Source organism: Sceloporus undulatus, chromosome 1 (assembly GCF_019175285.1).
Source record: "Sceloporus undulatus isolate JIND9_A2432 ecotype Alabama chromosome 1, SceUnd_v1.1, whole genome shotgun sequence".
NCBI classification, from domain to species: domain Eukaryota; kingdom Metazoa; phylum Chordata; class Lepidosauria; order Squamata; family Phrynosomatidae; genus Sceloporus; species Sceloporus undulatus.
Window position 1 is genome coordinate 626331 of NC_056522.1, and position 22766 is coordinate 649096.

The 22766-nt window shown below is 49.7% G+C and overlaps 2 protein-coding genes across 3 annotated transcripts in view; one reads left to right on the top strand and one right to left on the bottom strand.

The window, feature by feature from the left end:
• The window catches only part of SELENOI (selenoprotein I), a 78435-nt gene extending 63491 nt beyond the window's left edge, over positions 1–14944 (top strand). Inside the window, exons 4-10 of one of the 2 annotated variants that reach the window (XM_042464744.1) lie at positions 1862–1936; positions 2814–3076; positions 4904–5012; positions 6462–6510; positions 6748–6928; positions 9302–9484; positions 10358–14944. In XM_042464744.1, the coding sequence (XP_042320678.1) occupies positions 1862–1936; positions 2814–3076; positions 4904–5012; positions 6462–6510; positions 6748–6928; positions 9302–9484; positions 10358–10483 (986 nt within the window). In that variant the 3' untranslated portion in view covers positions 10484–14944. The remainder of the gene's footprint in view (positions 1–1861; positions 1937–2813; positions 3077–4903; positions 5013–6461; positions 6511–6747; positions 6929–9301; positions 9485–10357) is intronic. The other variant, XM_042464752.1, reaches the window with a different exon arrangement.
• A 2036-nt stretch (positions 14945–16980) lies between these two features.
• On the bottom strand, positions 16981–21616 carry LOC121919542 (sterile alpha motif domain-containing protein 12-like). Its single transcript, XM_042446244.1, has 3 exons — positions 21526–21616; positions 20185–20467; positions 16981–17376 (listed from the first exon to the last, which is right to left on the bottom strand). Exons 1-3 carry the CDS (start codon positions 21607–21609, stop codon positions 17372–17374), a joined length of 372 nt encoding a protein of 123 aa, XP_042302178.1. The 5' UTR covers positions 21610–21616; the 3' UTR covers positions 16981–17371.
• Between the last annotated feature and the right edge of the window lie 1150 nt (positions 21617–22766).

Below are 22766 nucleotides of genomic sequence, written 5' to 3' on the forward strand. Positions count from 1 at the left end.
TAGCAGCTGGATTGAGGCTGCAGGGGGAACCCTGGCCCAGCGTGTATCGGCTGTGGAAGTAGCACGTCCCACGGTGGGAAGGAAACAGATGAACTTGTACCAGAATGTGCTTGCACAAACCTGTAGTGCAGGGGTAGGCAACCTTTTTGAGCCGGGGGTCAGGTTGCTGTCCCTCAGACAACTGGGGGGCCCAAGCCAAAAAATAAATAAATAAATAATTTTTTTTTAAAAAAAAATTTAAATATATAAATAAACCGGGACAAATGTAGGACAACACTTTCAAATGGAGGACACTTTTTTTAAAAAAAAGTGGAGGACACGCAAACAAATTTGCAGATTTTTTAAAAAAATGTTAATAGAAATGCATGTTTCTGAGGCGTCTATAGACAATTGCCCCCCTTGCCCCTGCGTGCGAGGCCAAAGGCCCCAGCGGCAATTGGCGGCAGGACCAGGCTGGGGCCGGTCCCAAGGCCTCGCTGGGCCGCATTTGGCCCGCGGGCCGCAGGTTGCCCATCCCTGCTGTAGTGTGACCCGTGCTTGGAATATCATTCAGACAGTCCTGGTCCCAACACTTGAGGAAGGGTATTGTGTAGCTGAAAAGTGGGTACCCTAAAGGCCTGGAGGGATTCTCCCGCAAGGAAAGGGTGCGCGGCAGCATGAGCCAATGTGTTAAGGGGAGAGGTGCACTAAAGGAGGCATGAAAGAGGGGTGGAACATCATGCATAGTGTGGAGTAATTCTTCTCTCTCTTCACCTGTTGGGCTATCACAGATCCATAGCATGGGAAGGGTCCTCCAGAGGCCATGCAGCCCCACCCCCTGCTTAGTGCAGGATCTCCATTAGTGGTCCCCAAATTGTGCCCTTAACAGATTTTGGACTTCAGCTCCCAGAAGCCTCAACCATGTTGGCCAATAGCCTGGGATTCTGGGAGCTGAAGTCCAAAAGCCCTTACAGAGCACAATTTGGGGACTACTGATCTAGAGCATCCCCAGCAGCAGGGAGCTCTCCAGCCACTTTTGGAAGATCTCCAGAGAAAGCGATGCCAGCATTTTCAAGGCAGTCGGGTCCACTTCTGAATTGCTCTTATTGTCAAGAAGTTCCTCCTAATGGCCAGTCAAAACCTACCCTCCTGTAAACAGAAAACCAAGCAAGGCATGTGGGATGGTTGTGGGTTGGAGCATCCTGGGCTGCATCCGCACTGCAGGGAAAAAATCCCATTTGTCACCACTTTAACAGTCTGGGCTGAATGCTATGGAATTCTGGGAACAGTAGATTTGTGAATCATTTCACTTTTTCTGTCACAACTAACTATGATTCTCAGAATTCCATAGCAGTGAGCCATGGCAGTTAAAGTGGTGTCAAACTGGATTATTTGTGCAGTGTGGATGCAGCCCAGGTTGAGTGATGAAAAACTTGACTAGGAGCAGCTTCAGACTGAAGCATCCCATTGCAGGTCCTGTTTGTTTCCTTTGGCAGCAAAACCATTCTTTCAGCTGCTTAATTTTGATCTGAGGATCACAGGCAGCGCATAAGACTGAAGCCCGAGAGGAGGAAGAGGCACCTTTTTGCTGTCCGAGGAGCAAATGTTATTTTGCTAGGAGGAAGAGTGGGAGAGGTGCAGAGACAAGCCATGGGCACAGGAGAGGTTCTGGGAGGTTTAATAGGCAAAATAGTTCATTCCCCCAGCTTTACCCCAGACCTTGGACTCAAGGCTAGTCATGAACATGAAAGCAGATGCAGGCAAAAGCACATAGTGGAAACACATGTGAAGTGAGCCAGTGTGGTGTCAGGAGTAGAAGGCTGGACTAGGACTCAAGAGACCAGGCTCAAATCCCAAACCAAAGTGGGTTTTCTTTCCACAGCCCCTGATCAGGAGCATGTTCCAAATGGAGTCTGGGTTGTCGTGGGTCTCCTCAACTTCATGGCTTACACGCTAGGTGAGTGGGGTCTTGCGTATCAGTATGGTTGGCACAGGACTTTCAGCTTCCAATGGGCATTTTGCCAATCATGTCAGTGGCAGCGAAGGGAACAAACACCCAGTCATTGCAACCTTGGCATCTATGCTCCAAAATGCTCACTCCTGCAAGGTAGGCTCTGCACATGCAGTGGCAGCCACCCCTGGAAGCCAAATCAAGAGGGCACCTTGTGCCCTTAGCTCCAACCACCACGGCCTCTGAGATGCGCATTTTCCTCTTCCTCTGGGACCTCTTTGGGCTCCTGTGACAAGACCCCCATGGAGGCAAATGGTTATAAAAACACCTGGAAGAGACTTCTCATTTCCACTAAGCTGAGGTTAAGGGGTGCTATGAATGCCCCTTTGTCCCTTGGCGCATGTCCACCCCTGCTTGAAAGTAACCAGGGTTCATTTTTCTGCACCAGAGGAGGGTTTCTCCTGGCTGGCTTTTTCAGGACTGGGATGGGGGAACGTCATGTGTGAAAAGAGCTTACAGGTAGCTTCACTGTCTTCATTCGTGACTGGGCAAAGTGCAGAGTGGGAAGCAAAAATACTTAAAGATCGGCCCAGCTCTGTAGGCCAGCAAGGCTTCTGGGCTGGGCCAGTGGCACCTTGGGGTTGCATGGCTGAAAGTGGGCTTGGGCAGTGGGTGCCATGGAGGCAGGGCAAGCCCCTTCCCCATTTCCTCCAGCGCCATCATCCCCTGCCAGACCTCTCACTTGGATTCGCTTGCCGTTTCCAACCAGTTCTTTCGCTTCCCCCACTGGCTGACCTCGACGCTCATGGTGACCACATCCCCTCGCCCTGCCATGAGTCAACTGCGCTCTCTCTTCCTCTCCCATTTTACACCCCCCCTCCAGACGGCGTGGATGGGAAGCAGGCACGCCGCACGCAGTCCTCCACGCCCCTCGGGGAGCTCTTTGACCACGGCCTGGATAGCTGGGCCTGCATGTTCTTCGTGGTGACGGTATACTCCACCTTCGGGCGAGGTCCCAATGGCGTCAGCGTCTTCGTCCTCTACCTCCTCCTCTGGGTGGTCCTCTTCTCCTTCATCCTCTCCCACTGGGAGAAGTACAACACTGGGATCCTCTTCCTGCCCTGGGGCTACGACATCAGCCAGGTGGTAAGTCTGCCCGCTGCCTTGCCCTTCCCAGCTCCAAACCCAGGCCATTGAGGGCTCTGTGTTGCTGTATGGCCAGGGGCTGGACTAGATGTCCCTTCCGGTCCCTTCTATGATTCTGTGGCTGCACCAAGCAACCTATGGAACTGCCTGCTTCTTAATACTAAGCAGGAGCCATTGCAGGGAAGTTTTCCTCTCTTGCCCCAAACCTTTCTTTCCATGAGGGTTCCCCCTGAACTTTTGCCAAGCCATGTGCTTCCATCACCATTTTGAAGGCTGCTCATTTGTCTACTAACTTATCTTACTAGGTTTCACTGGTATTATTTCACTGCTGAGAAATTTCTTATGGACTGAGTGCTTATGACGTTCTTTAGATACATGTAACAGCGCCTTCTGTAAGAGGCAGACCTAAAAGTCAAATCCCCCCACTTTGCCTTTTTCCAGAATTCAAGGAAGCCCTTCAAAATTCAGAGCAGATATAGATCACTAAAACAGTCAAACGATTAAGATATAATTGAACAGTCAATAGAATGAAAAGAAATTTAAAAGCTTATCCATTAAAGCAGTTTCGCAAACAAATTAATGTTGGTTGCAGCGCTGCCCACTAACTGGCAAGGATCCAGGGTCTCCTCTTGACTCCATTGCTAGACATGAGTGATGGCCATGGATCTTGGCAGGAGGGGAGCAGAGGATGGAGAGCATTGCAGCATCCCAGCCACAGTATTTGAGCAAGCCACTTTCATCCAAAGATCCATGGCCCCACATGCAGGGAGGGCGTACAACTCCCCAACAAGCTTGAGCGTGTCCAGTGGAGGGCAATCAAAATGGTGAAGGGTCTGGAAACCATTAAACCCTTTGAGGAGACACTTAGGGAGCTGGGTATGTTTAGCATGGAGAAGAGAAGGTTAAGAGGTGATAGGATAGCCCTGGTTATGTATTTGAAGGGATGCCATATTGAAGATGGAGCAAGCTTGTTTTCTGCTGCTCCAGACAACAGGACACAGAGGAATTCCACCTAAACTTCTTGACAGTAAGGGCTGTTAGATAGTGGAACAAATTCCCTCAGAGGGTGGTGGATTCTCCTTTTAGAATCATAGAGTTGGAAGAGACCCCAAGAAGAGCCCTGATCCAGTCCAACCCCCTTCTTCTGCCATGCAGGAACTCTCAATGAAAGCATCCCCTGAGACAGATGGCCATCCAGCTTCTGCTTAAAGACCTCCAGAGAAGGAGACTCCATCACTCTCCATTGAGGGAGTGTGTTCCACTGTCAAAACAGCCCTTACTGTCATAACGCTGAGCTGAACCACTCATCTTGCCTGCCCTGGTTTGGAGGGGTTTAACTCTGTAATTTCTCTTGCTGGCTGTTTGCTGGGTATTCCATTGATAACCCAGGACTTTGGGTAGGGGTGGGATATGCAGTGGTTGTTAATTGCTGGACCACTGTTGACCACGTTCCTTGGTGGTTTACAACTGGACAGAAGGGAGTTGGGGCTGCCTCCCATAGGCCTAAGGTCAATCTCTTCTGCAATGGGGGAGGAAAGGGAAAAGAAAAGAACATTTTGCTTTTGTAACGAATGAGAAGGGGTCTGCCAAATGTTTGAAATTGTGTATGCTTTTATTATGCTTTGCTAATGTTTGCTGGTTAGCTGTGACAGCCAACGTCTCTGGTGAACATCTCCAGTTGCTGAGTAAAGGTTTTCTGAGTTTCATCCCTGGATTTCTGAACTAAGGGGCTATTGGGCTTGAGATAAGCGGGGAAGAGCTTTCCAGCTCCTCGGTGAGTCCTCCCAGGCACTGATACGCCACGGTTCTCTCGGCTTCCTTTTCCAGACCATTTCGATAGTGTACATCGTGACCTCCATCGTGGGCGTTGAGGCCTGGTACAACCCATTCCTGTTCAGCTTCTTATACCGGGACCTCTTTGTGGCTATGATTATAGGTAAGGTGCTTATCAGTATACAGTGTGCCCTTGGCTTAGGCGGGGGATCCGTTCCGGACCCCCTGCATAAGCCAAATACCGTGCATGCTCAAGTCCCATTCAAGTGAATGGGGCACATGCATGCAGCGGCACAACGGTGCACACACCATGGGCGCACACCCCATTCATCCGAATGGGATGCACCGCCCTGCACGCCCCATGCGGCTTTGCACATATGCTCAAAGCCCCGTATAGTGCGCCCGCGTATAACGAGGGCACACTAGTATTTATATCGATTATTGATATTCAGGTGACAGGCTGTGGGGCCTTGCAGTATTAGTCTTTAGTTGCCTTAGTCAAGCAGAAATCGCCAGGTCACCTAGGGGCTGGGGGAGCAAGAGGACCCTCACTCAAGATCTCACCCTGTTTGAGCCCAGCAGGGCCCACCCTGAAGCCAGGGGAGTTGTGGATTGGGGCCCAGGTGCTTCCAACCCACAACTCAGGAGCAATTTGGGTTGCATCCTGTAATGGTAGTGTAAAATAGCATCACAAGCAAATGCCAGTATCCCTGCAGAGAAGGGAGCACAATTCTAGAACTGGCTGTTGATAAGTTTTAAAGATGTCTGTTTCTGGAACTAGGCACTTTCTCCCTCCTAAATGTTTCATTTCATTTTCGAGAACTCAAGAGGTTGTGTTTGCATAAAGGCAGCCTGCGTGAAAGGAGAGGGAGCTGAATGGGCCCAGCGCTTCTTTCCCTAGCTATCTGCTAGTGCATCACATCTTAATTTGGAATTAGAGAGCTGGGAAGGACCTCAAGGGCCATCTGTTTCAGCTGTATTCTGCCATGTAGGAACCCAGTCAGAATTGCAGTGTCAAGTCGTGGTTGCCACCAAACAGACTTTGGGCCTGAACGGACAGGCCAAAATAAAGCTGCTTCGGTTATCTTTGGAGGTATGCTGTTTAAATGATGCATGCGTCCTAAGAGGCCAGAAGCCGCACCAAAGCCATGCTCCAGTCCTAAGGACTGGAGCGCAGCTTTGGTGCAGCTTCTGACTTCTTAAGATGCGTGTGTCATTTAAACAGCACACCTCCAAAGAGATCCGAAGCAACTTTATTTCGGCCTGTCTGTTCGGGCCCTTTGTCACCTGGGGACAAATGCACGCTCTCACATTAATATTGTTTAATAATAAAGGTTTGATGTAGGGGAAGATTCATGTCTCCAAACCAGGGATAGGCAAACCAAAGCCTTTCTCCAATGAACTTGCATCAGCCCCAGCCATTGGTGAAGAATGCTAGGAGAAGCAGTCCAGCAACACCTGGAGAAAAACCATCTGCCCCCCCCCCCCATCCCTGCCCTTTCAGCTGTCAAAGGCTGAGACTGGTGGGAATTGGCTGGCTTTGTTGCAGGAATATGGGACTTTGAGTGGTGCAGAGGAGTAATGCCACCTTTTCCTTCTTCTTTCTCTGTAGGATGTGCGCTCACAGTGACCATTCCCATGAGCCTGTTGAACTATTACAAGTAAGTGCTCTCTGCCATCGCTGCCTTTGCTTTTCCGGAGGTAGTGCTTGAATCTTCAACCTGTTTGGCCAGCAGCTGGACCCAGCACTTGGGGTCAAGCAAAATCTTTGGTCTCCATTGCAGCCTTGCAGATGGACTGAAGGGACCAGAGAGTAAGGGGGATGCCTGGGCTGTGGTCCTGGCTGCCTCTTGCTGGCGCTCCCTAGTCTTCCCTCTCATTCACCTTGTGTCTTGCAGAGCCTACAAGAGCAAAACACTGAAGCACCACTCCTTCTACGAAGCGATGCTGCCCTTCCTCTCACCGGTCCTGCTCTTCGTCTTGTGCACCATCTGGATCTTCCATTCCCCCTCCGACATCCTGGAGGCCCACCCCCGCCTCTTCTACTTCATGGTTGGGACAGCCTTCGCCAACATTTCGGTGAGCAACCCTCACCTTCCTCCTCTCTTCTGGGCTTCAGAATGTAGGGTAATTTAAGTTTCCTAAGGCTTCAACCTTTCGTAAGGAAACAAAAATACTTGAATATAAACTATCAAAGCCAAGCCTGTTAGGGTCTACCTTTAAATCAGCAAAGTAGCATTAATGTGCCTTTGTCTAACTATCCTTCCCTAAGAACTGAGACTTAATCAAAAAATAACATGAGCAGCTTGTAGTTCAAGCAAAAGTTTACTAATGGCTTTATATATACATATATAGAAGCTATATACTAATCTAGCTATTTAATAGTTTAGATAAAAGAAATCTTTATCTCACCATCTTTCAAAAGAAAGTTGAGAGGAGGAAAATGGGAACATGCACTACAGGAAAAATTTTTTGGAGAGAATGAGTTTCCCAAAGGTTTGAATGAGAAAGAGAGAGTTTGCATGTAGGAAATCCCTATCAATCTAAGGAGGGGGAAGGAGAATGCAAAAATCATCCAAGACAGAACCACACAAGGGCACTGGCCCAGGATGCAGAAGATGCCATGGGCATTGGTGACGGTGGTCTGATTCACACCATGCAGCCTTCCCTCCAACCCTGGAACCTCCAAATTTGCTCCAGACCCCAATGGTGGGGAGGGGGGCAGGGGTGGTCAGGGTTCAGCACATCTGGAGGGCAGCTGGCACAAGCCACCCACCAGGTCTTGTCCAAGGAGGAAAAGAGATTCCACCTGAACATTAGGAGGAATTTCCTGAGAGTAAGGGCTGTTCGACAGTGGAATGCACTCCTTCCTCGGAGGGTGATAGAGTCTCCTTCCTTGGAGGTCTTTAAACAGAGGCTGGATGGCCATCTGTCAGGGATGCTTTGATTTGGATTTCCTGCATGGCAGGGGGTTGGACTGGATGGCCCTAGTGGTCTCTTCCAATTCTATGATTCTAGAAGAAGGGGGCTCTCTCTGCCTTTGTGGCTGCCGAGCATCAGCTGGGACCCCCAGACCCTGGGCATTGGATGGGCACTGAGGAGCCAAGTGGGTGAGTGTGTGTTTGGGGGATGGACTGGAGATCTCCACTCTGTAAGTGGAGACTTCAAAAAGGCTCTTAAGATGGATCTCTTCCGACAGGCCTTCCCAACCTCCAGCTTCCTTCCTTGTGTATGTTCATGAATATGATCCCAATTTTCTGATGTATGTCTCCCCGCCTGCCAAATTGTTTTTAATTCTAACCTAATGCTGTATTTTGTTGTTTATAAACTTTGACTGTTTAATTCTAGTTTTAATATCGGGGAGAGGGTTGGGAAGGGACCATTTAGTATTTTATTGTAATGTATTTTTACTGTTGTAACCCGCCCGGATTCCTAGTGATTGGGTGGGCTATAAATAAATTATTATTATTATTATTATTATTATTATTATTATTAAGGATCCCTAATAGGAGAAGGGAGAATTCCTCTGCTGGATGGTGCTTTGCCCTCCTGTGGCTGCTCTTTTGTCAGCCCTGCAGCTGAATTTGCCAGGCAGGAAAGTGGATGGCAGGGAAGGTGTCATTACATGTTTACCCTGCCTTCCCCCCAAAACTGGGAAGGCCCTGGCTCCCATGTTCCCACAAGTGAAGAAAGATCTTTCTTGGGACTCTCAGGGACCAGGCAAACTAATGGAGAATCCTAGAATCGGAAGGGACCACGAGGGCCATCTAATCCAGCCCCTGCCATGAAGTAACACACAGCTGAAGCACTGCTGAAAGATAGCCATCCAGTCTTTGTTTAAAGTCCTCTAGAGGAAAGGTTCTGCCCTAGTTTCCGAGGCAGCCTTTTCCACTCTTGAACATCTCTTACTTCCAAGACGTTCTTCCTAGCACTGAGGTTGTCCAGTGGGTCTGGCAGGTGTCCGGTTGGGTAAGGCTAGCTCAGCTGAAGGTCCCCTTTCAGAGACAGTTCTCTTCTGAAGAAGAGACCTGCTGGCATGGGACTCTGTGTGTGCCATCTTTAAGTAAGGAGCCCAGAGAGGGGTCTGGGTTGTGTGGGACCTTTTTGTGGGGGGCTGAAAGCACCTTGCCAAAGAAAGGTCTCTGTGTGTGTGTGATTTCTCTTAAAATGTAAACTGAAGACTCACCACAAGAACCCAGAAACCTCTTGGGGTTGGGAAAAAAAACCCTCCCATGAGACCACAGGTGCCCTTCCCTGCTGCAGAGGGTCAGGTGTGGAGTGAGAGCTGCTGGACCCTCTAGGACCTTCATCCAGTCTTGTTGTGCAGCGTTTAGCTGGGTGTGCTCAAGCGGACCCTGCAGGAAACCGGGGGGAACTGCTTGGGGTCAGTGGGTTGGCATTGCCCTCTTTGGAATACTGATCACCACTTTCCCGTCTCTCCCTTCCCTCCAGTGCCGCCTGATCGTCTGCCAGATGAGCAGCACGAGGTGCCAGCCACTCAACGCACTGCTGCTCCCGCTGGCCCTGGTCATCCTGGTGGTCATCTCAGGCTTCCTGCCCCAACATGAAACCTTCCTCCTCTATTTGCTCACCTGCTTCGTCACCTTGGCGCACATCCATTATGGCGTTGGAGTGGTAAGGCTGGGTGGGTGGGTGTGTCTTGGCAGGGGCTCATTTCCTTCCTCCTCCTCCTCTTCCTCAGTGCAACTAGCAGGAGATCAGCCCACCCTCCTTCCTTACTTCCTCCTGTTCTCCTTCTCCTTCTGAGCAACGCTTCCTTCATATTCTGCTGGTGCAGCTATTGTGGGGCCAGCACTTGGGAGACCCCTCTGAGAGTGGCATGGATTGGACGGTTGCTCTCTTTTGGTGCCACTCCCTTCCTTGCACCACATCCAGGCAGTTTGTCCAGCAGAGTGGACATTTTTGCCTCCAGATGGCCAACACTGCCCTCCCTAGCATCAGGGTTTGTGCATGTGTGACTGGCCACCTTATCACAGATTCAGATGTTTTCACGAGGTCCTGCCAAGGCTTCTTCCAAAACAGGAAGTTACTTCCTCTCCCAAAAAGCATGTACAGTCCCAAAAACGGTGGAGTCCCCAAAACACAAAATTGGCCAGAGCTTTGGGGCTGGGGTTGTTGTGGACCTTCAGCCTTTTGGTAAGATGAGGACAGAGGGAGCCTTTTGACCGCAGAAATGGCCTCGGGGGTTCAGATGCAGCCTGTGGGCCAGACATCACCCACCCCTGGCTGTGTCCATGCACACCATCTCTCCCTGCCACATCGACAATGGAACACACTCCTTGGAGAGTGGTGGGGTTTCCTTCCTTGGAGGTCTTTCAACAGAGGCTGGATGGCCCTCTGTCAATGGGGATGCTTTGATTGTGATCCCCTCAGAGGGGATGTATAGTGGAAGAGAGGGGAGCGTTTGGCGGTCTGGCTCTCCGCCATCCTTGTTGTGAGACTCAACCTGTCCCTTGCCCCTTTGGCCCCCCCCCCCCACCTTTGCAGGTGAGCCAGCTGAGCAAGCACTTCAACATCCGGACCTTCTCCCTTCGGAAGCCCAGCTCCGACTGACTAGGCGTAGAGGTGGCAGCGGAGGAGAAAGCTGGCCTGCGCTCAGTCGAGGCAATGTAAACCCCGTCCGTTGCCTGTGTACATATTCTTCAGCCATCACCATGGGACTAAACTTGGACTCACCTTGTAGATGGTCAAGGGGCCGAGGATGTGCGAGGTCCAGCAGCCGGGCTGGGGGTTCTTCTTCCCACTCTTTCCTCCTTGCTGCCACTGTGACCCATGACCTCTTTCTCACCAACTGAACCAGGGCTTCACACTCCAGAACCGCTGCGTTTTTGCGTTCAACACCTCCAGGCTGGGCCATGGGGACTGCCTCACAGACACGAGTACGAAGTAACTGTTGGAAAGGGGGTGTTGGTTGGCACTTGAATAACCAAACTCCACCAAGAGTTTTCTGACCCACAGTTGTTCTCATGGCTCTCGCTCCTTGGACTTGGACAGGACCACCAAGCCTCGCTCTGGAAGAAACTCCTTGGCCTGCCAAGTGGGAGCAGCCTGCACAAATGGAGCAGAATGACTGGCTCTCCCTCCCTTGCCATTGTGGCGGGAGAAGTTGTAGATAGCAGTATCATCCGTTCGTGTGGCATCGCCACACCAGGTTGTGTGGGCACAGGAGACGGACAGAGGGAGCATGGTTCTGCAGATCATTTGTTGGGTCACATGCGTGTATCTGTGTGTTTGTGTTTACATCCTCTGAGAGCTGCACTGCTTCACATGGGGAGAGGGCAAATTTAGTTTTCCGTTACAAAACCCAATTTGATTTCCACGCCCAGCTTCAGCGGATGCCTCCGGCGACGGCGCAGCTTTTTCCTGGCTTACCACCCAACAGGAAACGTGGGCATTTCCCGCTCCCTGGCTATCTTTCACCCTCTTTCATCGAAGAAGCGGTGAAGACAAGGGCCGGTTTTTCTCTTTCGTTGGCAGCCTTATTTAATGAAGAATATTATTTTTTCGTTGTGTTTATTTGTGTGCTTTTATGAAGAGTGCAGCCTAAACCCAAACTCCTTGGAACGGTTGCACCCGGAGGAAACTGAGCGCAGCAACGAATATTCCTGTGGACTTGAGGGCAGGGCGGCAGGGTTTCATTTTGGGGGCTTGAAATGAGAGGAAGTCTCCCCCTTTCGGGGGACACATTCCATTCTTGGATAGCGGCAGGAGGATTGCAATTGTGAATGGCTATTTAACTTTTCCTTTGTAAACTTGAATCATTATGTCGGTGAGCAAGATGCAAGCAATGTCACATCCCTAGAACTGGCTTTTAGATCAGTTTTTCTCTTCTCCTCCTGTAAATATGTCTTTTTTTTTTTTAAAAGGAAAACAGAGAACTCTTAAGTTTGACCACAAATGCCATTTCTGGTTTGTTTAGAAGCAAGAGGAAAGCTGGTTCCAGTTGTTAGAGATGAGTGTTTCAAAGGGCAGCAGGGGAGTAGACCGATTTGGGGGCACAGATAAAGGAACCATTCAGATTTTTCCTGCTTAGTCCAGTGTTTCATGGCTTTGAAATAGATGGGGATGAGGAGATTTGCCTTCTTTTTTAATGACATGACTTTGCACAGAAAAAACAAGATATGGGTGTATAGAAGAACTGAGGCACACTTGAATACCTGAAGGTATATACGATTTGGAATGTAATTCAGTAATCATTTGTAAATCACAAAAGAGACATTAAGAAATGGGGTTCTGCGTTTGATTCTCCCAGAGCCCTTTTGGGGGGCTGGGGGTGTCCACTTTGGATAGGGAGAGGGTCTGTTTTTTGTGCGTCTTGAATAAGGAATCATTGTGCAAACGTGGCTCTCTGTTTTTGGGGAGGGGAGAATGGCTCATTATGATGACGATTGTTGTTACGCTTTGGAAATGGAGATCTTCAGGTTGCTGGTTCTGGGTCCTTGGGGATAGCAAGGGGTGCTTGGCGTAAGAGTCCTTCTGGGCAGAAGGGTCTGTGGGAACCAGAGGACCTTCTCCATGTGTGTGCGTCTGGCAGAAGAGCGTCCCCCAGACTAGGGTTGGGTCCCTGAGGATGCAGAATGGAGAGGAGGACACCTTTGAGACCCTTCTTTGCCCTCTGCACCTCATCTGTTGACCTTTGGAGACGATGGGAGGAAGGAGGACTTCTCTGGTGCCAAAGAGCAGGACAGGGCATCTCCCAGGGTGCCTTCATAGTCAGAGGAGGAGGAACTGGTGCAAGCACCTTTGTTTAGGAAGGAAGGGAGAGCTAAGCCGGAATTAAACAGGCAAAACCCACACAAGAATATGGGCCTTTTTCATTCCTTTGCTGCAGTTTTTTGACCACAGTAAATGCAAATGATGATTCAGTGGTGGAGGCTGCATGCGCCCTTGGGACCACATGAAGCAGCTTCTGGAGCTGCCTGGGAGACCAGAGAGGGGGGCTATCCATCCGTCCATCTCCCTCTGTCCCTCGCAGGCATTTTTGTCATTGCTGCCTCTGCCTGGCCTTCCCTTGGCACTAACTGCCATGCCCCTGGGCAGAACGGGTCTCTCAGACTGTCTGCAAAGGAAAATGGGGTTTTGCTTTCCTCCCAGTCAGGTTTTCTCACTGAAGGAACTTGGTGCCTTAGAAGACTCCTCAAGTTGAGGCAAAGAGTCACCTGTCTTACTTTTCTTTTTTAAAAGTGTTGTCCTAGTTGAAAGGAGTAGTAGATAAGTGGCATTTCTGTTCAGGAGCGAAGATGTCTTAATTTTACTGCCGTGTAAAACTCACTGCAGATTCGGTGGGAACCAAATGCAAAGAGGTGCTGTGTATTTTGGAGGTGGGGGGACCTTCTTTCTTCTCTTTTGTCCTGGGGTACTTGGGCCATCCCCTCTGCGTTCATCTCACGTATTCTCAAAATTAGAGGCTTTCTGCCTGGAAGCGGTTGGCGGGTGCACAGGGGGCTTCCTTTTATGGGGCATGAAATTCTCAATCCGTTCGGCCTGCGTCGTCTTTGGCATTTTGCAATTAGTGTTTTACTAATTTCTTTCTTTCCCTTCTTTTGCTGCTACCTCTGTTTCAGGGAAGGCGTGTGTGTGTGTGTGTGTGTGTGCGCGCTTCTAGAGGCATGGATAAAAAACACTTCCTCAAAGAGGGGTGTGTTGGTGATATTTGGGCCCCAAAGCTTGCAGGTGTGGGCAACAGCTGCATCAACATGCTGGCCTTTTGCAAGATCCAGGTTAATCTGGGGGCAGTGTTCGGTCTGAAAAAGGGGCTGCTGGGCAGAGAAGATGGCTGCCTCTCTTTGCAGTGCAGTGGCCACTTTGCTCTTGCTGACCAGAGCAACTTGGACCTGAACAGGATCAGAGTTGGAGGGGAAAGTGGTGGCTGGCCCAGAACCCAAGTTGTTTCTCTTTGTCTCTGTCAGCTAAGGATCAGGATGAACTTAGCAAACCCTAAATTGTCCCTCGGCCTGATTTCGGAGCCAGGTGTGCTGGGCAAGAGACCCCCTGAAGCCTTGGGCTCAGACCAAGGAGGGAGCTTTGGGGGCCGGTGAGCATGTCCCTCACAAGCATCGTTTCTGCTTGGCTGCAAATGCCTGGGGTGACTGACAGGGTCCAAGTGGCAGCGATCCTGCTGCCATTGTTGTGTCCCTTTGCTCCAGGGCCATCAGGCTGTGCAGATTCTCCTTGGTGACACCAAGGGATTAAGCTAAGCACCCGCAGGATGGGAATGGATGCCTTCCTACTCCTTTCCCTCGCAGGGGCCATGGCACTCGCTTACTCTGTTGAGTGCCAGAGCTCCTAGTCAATGCCATTCTTTAGATGTCTTCAAATAGGTAAGGAAAACCTGACCCTGGAATGATGGATGGACAAGAGGGGTGGCATTCTGGTCTGGAAGCAGGAACCGGAGACCCTGGCCTCCATTTTGGACCAGTTGGTCTTCCTGGCTTTGGGGGCTCTCATTGAGCCCAGCATTTTTGGGAAGCTGCTTTCTAGCCTGTTGCAGGGAATGCAGGGATGGAGAAGGAGAGGGGTGGAACTGGAGTCATTCATTTTCTGAAACTGTTTACTTGGGGGGGGGGATGCAAATGTGGGCAAGGAGCACTGCTTGTCTCAAGCCACCCTTGACCCTCTGGCCAAGCGAAGTGACCGCTTTCTCCGTTTGGGACATGCCTCTGGGGGTCTTCCTCCGCGTCCCATTGATGCTCTTTACCAGGAAAGAAGGCAATGCCCCCATTCTTGGTCAAGAGGATCCCTGGCCCAGGTGGACCCCCAGATTCTGCCCAGGATCAAAGCAAGCTGTCAGTGGGGAATAACAATACGACGATGATTATGATTATGATGATGATGATGATTATTGGCGAGAGGAAATTGTAATAGGAAACTGTGTGGGTTCCTCCACAACCCGTCACACTTCATCCGGATTCTCATGTCTGTCTTAATGCATCGTTGGGGGTTGGCTGTCTTGGGCAGGGGACTTGAACTCTGATCCATGAAATGCTATTATTACTGGTAAATATTTATTGTATTTATGAGGAAGGAAAAGAAACCCTCAAAATCCTATTATGAAATAAAACTTCAATAAAAAATTTCCAGGCCTTTTTTTAACATCCTCTCTCTCTCTCTCTCTCTCTCTCTCTCTCTTGTCATCCGTCTGGGTAGATGGTCAATTCTTCGAAAGAAGGAGCCGCCAGAAAGAGAGGGTGGCGGTGCTTGCCAAGGCAAAGTTAGTGGCCAGCAGCCGCACAAATGCAACAAGGGATCCCTTGCCACAGACCTTGGTCCCAAGCGGAGGACATGGGGGGCTCATGGGAGCATCAGTCTCTCTGGTGCAAAGTAGGAAAGTGAGGAGTAGAGACCACTCTCCTGGCCTGCGCTTTTGCCCATTTTGCAAACAGTGTTATTTTTCAGAGTGGTGTCCATTAAAGAGATAAACCTATCAACCTTCCAAAAGGAAGAGCATCAGCCGGTACTGAAAGGCAAGAAAGCATGTTGTGGGTTTTCTTTGGGTTCCAGGATGTCCTTTGGGCAAGGTGACCGGACACATCCTCCTTTTCCTGGACATGTCCCACCATTTCATCTTCCTGTCCAGGAGGGATTCCAAAATGTCCTCCGTTTTGACCATGTCTAAGAAGTGTGAGTGAGCGCCAGGTTTCAGTGTTGGACTAAGACTCAGGAGACCAGGGTTTAATTCCCAGTTTGGCCATGGAAACCCACTGGGTGACTCTGGGCAAGGCACACTCTCTCAGCCCCGGGGGAAGGCAATGGCACACTGCCTCTGAACAAGTCTAGCCAAAATAAACTCATGATAGGTTCGCCTTAGGACCACCATAAGTTGGAAATGACTTGAAGGCACACAACACACACAGACAGAATATGAATTTACATTTATATTGTTTTAGCTTTTCTTTTGGAATGCCCATTCTTATATCTTGAATGTCCTACATTTTGCAGCGCTTTGTCCTCTGTGGTGAGGAGGACATCTGCTCAGCCTGCCTTTGGGTCTTCCAAGGCTTTCAGGGTCTGGAGCAAACGGCCTGATGCTCAGGAACATCAAATGCTGGCTGTGGGAAAAGCCATAAGAGGTGCAAAGGGGGCCGAGGAGGGGTCTGGGTTGCTTTGATGCCCAACAGGTGCCCAGCCCTGCCATGCCCCATTTGCCCCATGGCTTCTGAAAACCAAGTCCCCCTGTGGCAAGGCTCTGGCCTGGTGCAACAGAGCCTCCGTTCATCCACTGATGCTCCCAGAAGCAAATACCTGCGAGAGCATCCTTGTGCATAAAGCTGAACCAACACAGAGCGCTCAGCCTCAAAGCAATCATTGTCCCACCATTTTGGAATCGGTAGTTGAAACACCTAAACCGTGTGCATCCAAAGGAAGGCAACTAAAATGGCGAAGGGTCTGGAAGCCATAAAGCCCTAAGAGGAGAGGCTTAAGGAAATAGGGGTGTTTAGCCTGGAGAAGAGAAGGTTAAGAGATGATATGAGAACCCTGTTTAAATACTTGAAGAGGTGTCATATTAAAGATGGAGCAAGCTTGTTTTCTGCTGCTCCAGAGAATAGGACACAATGGATGCAAACTAAAGGAAAAGAGATTCCAGCTCAAGCTTAGGAAGAACCTCCTGAGAGTAAGGGCTGTTTTGATAGTGAAAGACAGTCCTTCAATGGAGTGTAGTGGAATCTCCTTCCTTGGAGGTCTTTAAGCAGAGGCTGGATGGCCATCTGTCTCAGGGATTCTTTGATGGAGAGTTCCTGCATGGCAGAAGAAGAGGGTTGGACTGGAAGGGACCCCAAGAAGAATCTTGTCTAACCCCTTTCAAAGAATCCTAGGGTTGGAAGAGATTCCAAGAAGGGCCCTGATCTAGTCCAACCCTATTCTGCCATGCAGGAACTCTCCATCAAAACATCCCCATTGACAGATGGCCATCCAGCCTCTGTTTAAAGGCCTCCAAAGAGGGAGACTCCATCACTCTCCATTGAAGCAGTACATTCCACTGACAAACAGCCCTCACTGTCAGGAAGTTCCTCCTAATGTTGAGCTGGAATCTCTTTTCCTGGAGCTTGCATTCATTGCTCCATTGGGTCCTATTCCCTGGAGCAGCAGAAAACAAGCTTGCTCCCTCCTCAATATGGCATCCCTTCAGGTATTTAAGGACAGCCATGATGAATAAACAGCAGGTTAGTTTAAAGAGGAGTAAAGAGTCATGGCTGCTCTCCAAGAGGTAACCAGCCTGCGCTTGCCCCACGTTGTTGCAGGCGATGGATGCCCTCCACGGATGACGTTTCTTGCTGTTGCACACTGACCCCATCTTTGAGGCGTAGCAGAATGAAGGCTGTCTTCTTTCCAGGAGACACCAAGTTCTCTTCCTGCAGAAGGCTTGGCTCCTGGCCTCTGCGCCTTTGGCCTGCCAGCCCTGGACCACTGCTGCCTCTGGCTTGGAAGTCCAGCCCAGGTGGGCCCTTTGCCTTCTCTTGCTGCCCAGGCAGAGGTGCTGGTTTATGGGCAGGGTTCCCTCGCTCACTCTGCGAAAGGGAGAAGACGGAAAGGACGGTAAGAGACCCTGGGCCCCAGAGCAGCAGAAAGAGCAATCTCTTCACCTGAACGAGGAACTCACTCAGCTCCATCTTGCAAATCCCCCTTCTGCAAGACTAATGCAAGGTTAAATGTTACTCCGCTCTGAGATTCAACGTGGCTTACAAGATTCCTCTTTTGAAAGGAAAAACACAAGCAGCCAAAAGCATGCAAGCCATACTCCGAGACAGTCCTCTTAGTCTGCAATAGTATACACTGGGGGCCCTTGGTATCCTTGGCTGGTCTTGGCTCCAGGATCTCACTCTGGATGCTCCAGTCCCATTCAATACAATGGTTTGTTGCTGTTGTTGTTTTTGTTGTTGTTTTTACAGTGGGCCCTCAATAGTCATACCAGGGTTTGGTTCCAGGTCTCCCCATGGATACCAAAATCTGTGAATGCTCAAGTCCTATTACATACAGTGAGGTGTTGGTGTTGTTGTTACTATTATAGTGGGCCCTCTGTATCCATTGGGGTTTGGTTCCAGACCTCCCCCCCATAGATATCAAAGTCCATGGAGGCTCAAGTCCCATTAAATAATATCAAACAAAAATCCATCAGTGATACCTTTATTGGCCAACTGAAATGCACAATATACTTGTTGCAAATATATAGTGCATTTCAGTTGGCCTATAAAGGTATCACTGGTGGCATAGTAAAATGGTGTCCCATAGACACAATGGCAAAATCAAGGTTTGCTTTTTGACCTTTTTGGAGTCTTTTCAAGCGGTGGGTGCAGAATCTGTGGATAGCGAGGGCTGACCATCCAATGGGACCTTGCAGTACCTTTGAGACAGAATCATAGAATCATAGAATCATAGAGTTGGAAGAGACCGCAAGGGCCCTGATCCAGTCCAACCCCCTTCGCCATGCAGGAAATCCAAATCAAAGCATCCCCAACAGATGGCCATCCAGCCTCTGTTTAAAGACCTCCAAGGAAGAAGACTCCACTACACTCTGAGGGAGTGTGTTCCCCTGTCGCAGCAGAAAACAAGCTTGCTCCCTCCTCAATATGACATCCTTTAAACTGGGCGATCATATCACCTCTTAACCTTCTTTTCTCCAGGCTAAACATCCCCAGCTCCCTAAGTCGTTCCTCATAGGGCAAGGTTTCCAAACCTTTCACCATTTTAGTAGCCCTCCTTTGGACACATGGCTCCAGTTTCTCAATGTCCTTTTTGAATTGTGGGGCCCAGAACTGGACACAATATTCTAGATGGGGCCTGACCAGAGCAGAATACAGTGGCACTATTACTTCCCTTAATCTAGACACTATACTTTTATTGATGCAGCCTAAAATTCCATTGGTCTTTTTAGCTGCCGCATCGCACTGTTGACTCATGTTCAATCTGTGGTCTACTTGGACTCCTAGATCCCTTTCGCATGTACTTTCAGTCAGCAATGTGTCTCCCAACCTATATCTGTGCATTTCATTTTTTTCGCCCTAAGTGCAGTACCTTACATTTCTCTGTGTTGAATTTCATTTTGTTAGCTTTAGCTTCAGGTCATTTTGAATCTTGATCCTGTCCTCTGGAGTATTAGCTATTCCTCCTAATTTGGTGTCATCTGCAAATTTGATAAGTATGCTCCCAATTCTGTCATCCAAGCCATTGATAAAGATGTTGAATAGCTGACTGGGCCCAGGACAGAGCCCCACTGGACACCCCTCTGGTCACTTCTCTCCAGGATGAAAAAAAGCCATTGTTGAGCACCCTTTGGGTTCAGCCGGTCAACCAGTTACAAATCCATGTAACAGTTGCCTTGTCTAGTCCACATTTTACAAGCTTGTTTGCAAGAATGTCATGGGAAACCTTGTCAAAGGCCTTAGTGAAATCAAGATCTACTATATCCACAGCATTCCACGCGCGTCTTTCTCTCAGGGCTTCTCTGTTGCGGATGGAATATGTCCATCTTCCGCTCAGACTTTCCTGGTCCGCAGTGAACCTGTTGGTGCTACACCTTTCCAAAATACACTGGACCCAGGTTACACTGATGGCTACACATTTCCCGTGCCCGAATTTGAATTGGTACAAAAAGGTAGAAAGGGGATGCACTTTCCCCTTCTTCCTAGCTTGCCAAGACCTATCATCCAACAGCCTTACTACTATTTCCCTGCCTAGTCTTGCCAGCTTGCGCTCTCTTTAGTTTTCTCCCCACTCCAACCCTCTTCCCCACTTTTGCATCCAAGTCGGTGATCTTAAGGAAGGAAGCAAACGTCTCCTCCCCAGCTATATGCTATTTTTAAATGTGTGTTTTTAATGTGGAATCATAGAATCATAGAGGTGATATGATAGCCCTGCTTAAATACTTGAAGGGATGTCCTATTGAGGAGGGAGCAAGCTTGTTTTCTGCTGCTCCAGAGAAGAGGAGACAATGGAGCAATGGATGCAAGTGCCAGGAAAAGGAATTCCACCTCAGCATTAGGAGGAACTTCCTGAGAGTAAGGGCTAATTGAAACTGAAACACACTCCTTCCTCTGGGATTGTGGTGGAGTCTCCTTCTTTGAAAGCTGTCTTGAAACAGAGGCTGGATGGCCATCTGTCTCAGGGATGATTTGATGGAGAGTTCCTGCATGGCAGAAGAAAGAGGTTGGACTGGATCAGGGCTCTTCTTGGGGTCTCTTCCAACTCTATGGTTCTATGATTCTGTGATGGCTCCCTTTGTCTGATTTCTTGACACCCAGAGACCTGACAACCCATCATCCACGTTCCAGCTGGGGCAGAGGGAGGTTTCATACCAGTTGCTGCCACCCTCCACTCACCATTGTCCATGATGTCCAGCAACTCTTCCATTTCTTGCTGGAGACGGAGGTGGCAGATCTCTCGCAGCAGGGCCTGGCACAGGGTTTTGGGCGCAATGCCCATGCGCTCCAGGGTCTCCTCCGTCAGCCGCAGCAGGGCTTTGCCTGAAATGGCGTGGCGGTGGGCAGCCTCCAGCAAGGGACTGTCAGGGGGTCCCAGGGGCCCTCGGCCGAGCCACGCACAAACGTCCACCACTGACCACTGGGCCACCGGCCGCCTTGTGTCCCCCTCCGCCGCTGGACCCTGCAAGGCACCAAGTTTTAGGTTCCCTTGTAATTCCACCTCAACAGATCTAAATCCAGCCACCAAGAAGGAAAGGGTTGCAGAAATTGCAAAAGGGTTTGGACAGGTGCATGGCCACTGGCCACGCCGGACGAGATGAGAGCCACGGTTCAGAGTCTGCATTGCCTGATCATTTTGCTGAGCCCTAGTCAAGAACTTGGAAAAGCTTGAATTTATTTTTAAAGGCTAGACTCTCCTGAATCAGCATGGCCACAGGGGATTTTGGGAGCTGTAGTGCAAAAGCAAGGAGACCAGACATCCTAACCACCAGGAAAGACAAGGCACCGCAAAATGTAGGGCATTTAGGACATGACCAAAGGAAAGCTGAAAACACTCATATAGATATAAACATTTTGCAATTCCTCCTGGTTGAAATGTAGGACATGTCCTGGAAAAGGAAGGTGCCTGGTCACTCTGTGCAAAATAATGTTTCCCAATCTTGCTTTGGTCAGCCTTTGTCCCCCAACAAGGAATCCATGCTCTTTGTAGAGGAAATTGCAAAGGAAAGGGAGAAAAAATACAAAGCGGAAAAGAGCGACATTGCAAGCGGACCATTGGGAAGCAACCTTCCCTCTGCATCCCATCCTCAGGATGATAGGCTTTGCAGTTGAAATGGCAGCATCCCTGTGCAAGATGGATGCATTGCTGTCTCAGCTCTGTCAAAAATTCATACTGCTTTTTAAAAATTACATTCTCTAAATAAGAAATGCCCCCAAATAAGAAAAGCCAATGTTCAAGTGTGCAGTTACGTTTTAGCCTTCAACATCCATCAGCCTCACCCAGTGTGGCTACTAGGAGGGGATTGTGGGAGTTGTAGTCTGGAGCATCTGGAGGGCCTGGGGTTCTCTTGCAAAGGCTTAGAGCCAACATTGCTATGTCTGGAAGGTTTTTAGATGTAGGACTTAAAAGGGACTGAAGATTTGTCTGAAAAGTGCAGCTGTGTGTGAAATGTTGTGTCTTTTGCAACCAGGGAAGAGGACCTTGGACACCTTCCTTCCCAAAGGCTGGCTGACCCTCACCGTCTCGGTGGCCGGAGGGTCTCCAGGCCGTTCTTCCAGGCCGTTCTGGACGACTCCAAAGCCATTCTTATGCCTGGCCTCCATGAGGACTAGGAAGGCGAGCAGTCGATGGAGGAAGGCAGGCAGTTTGCTGCAAAGAAGCCACAAAACAGGTCCATTCATTTTACACAAATGATCAGACATCTGGCCCTGAACAGCCATTAAAATGCACTAAGAGCAGGGAAGGGGGGAATGGAATAAAAATGATACCAATAGTAATACCAATAGCAAGTACATTTCTATACTGCTTATCAGTGGACTAAGCACTCTCTAAACACAATCTGTAAGCCAGTTGCCCCCAACAAGATGGGCACTCGTTTTACCAACCTACAAAAGGATGGAAGGCTGAGGGGACCTTGGGGCCCTGTCTGGGTTCGAACTCACAACCATGTGATCTCATTTCATTAAATGATCCCTTTCACACACCTGTTGGTGCCCATGCATACACTACCCACCCCAGGCTGCACAATCACACGACACAATTGCAGATGCCACATGCAAGTCCCAGGGTCTGGAGAGCTCCAAGAGGAGCTCTCTGGCTGACCAGCCAATGCCCCTCGGACCTCCGCCGGATGATGCTGCCATGGCATTTTACCCTTTGCCGGGTGGAAGTCCCAACAAAGAGGACAGAAGACTGAGAAGGACGGAGGAGAATGCGCACTGCTTTTGCACCCTGACTTTCCCCCAGGACTGGGTCACACTCTCTCAGCCTCAAGAGAAGGCAATAGCAAACCCTGTCTGAAGAAACTTGCCAAGAAAACCCTATGAAAGGTAATGGCATCTCCTTCTTTGGAGGCTTTTCAACAGAGGTTGGCTGGCCATCTGTCGCAGGAGGACTTTGACGGTGTCTTCCTGCATGGCAGAAGAAGAGGGCTGGGTTGCATGGCCCTTGGGGCTCTCTTCCAACTCTATGACTCTGTGACTCTGCCAAGAGAACATCACAGTCACAGGTTTTCTTGGCTTCTGTGCCAAATAATTTTATGGCTGGCATCTATAGTCTTTTTGTGGGTTTTTTGGGTGATGTGGCCACGTTCTGGAAGAGTTTATTCCTGAGGTTTTGCCAGCATCTGTGGCTGGCATCTTCAGAGATAGCACCCTCTCCGAAGAAGCCAGCCGTTTCTAGAACGCGGCGTCCTCTCCGAAGAAGCCAGCCGTTTCTAGAACCCGGCGTCCTCTCCGAAGCTGCCAGCCGTTTCTAGAAC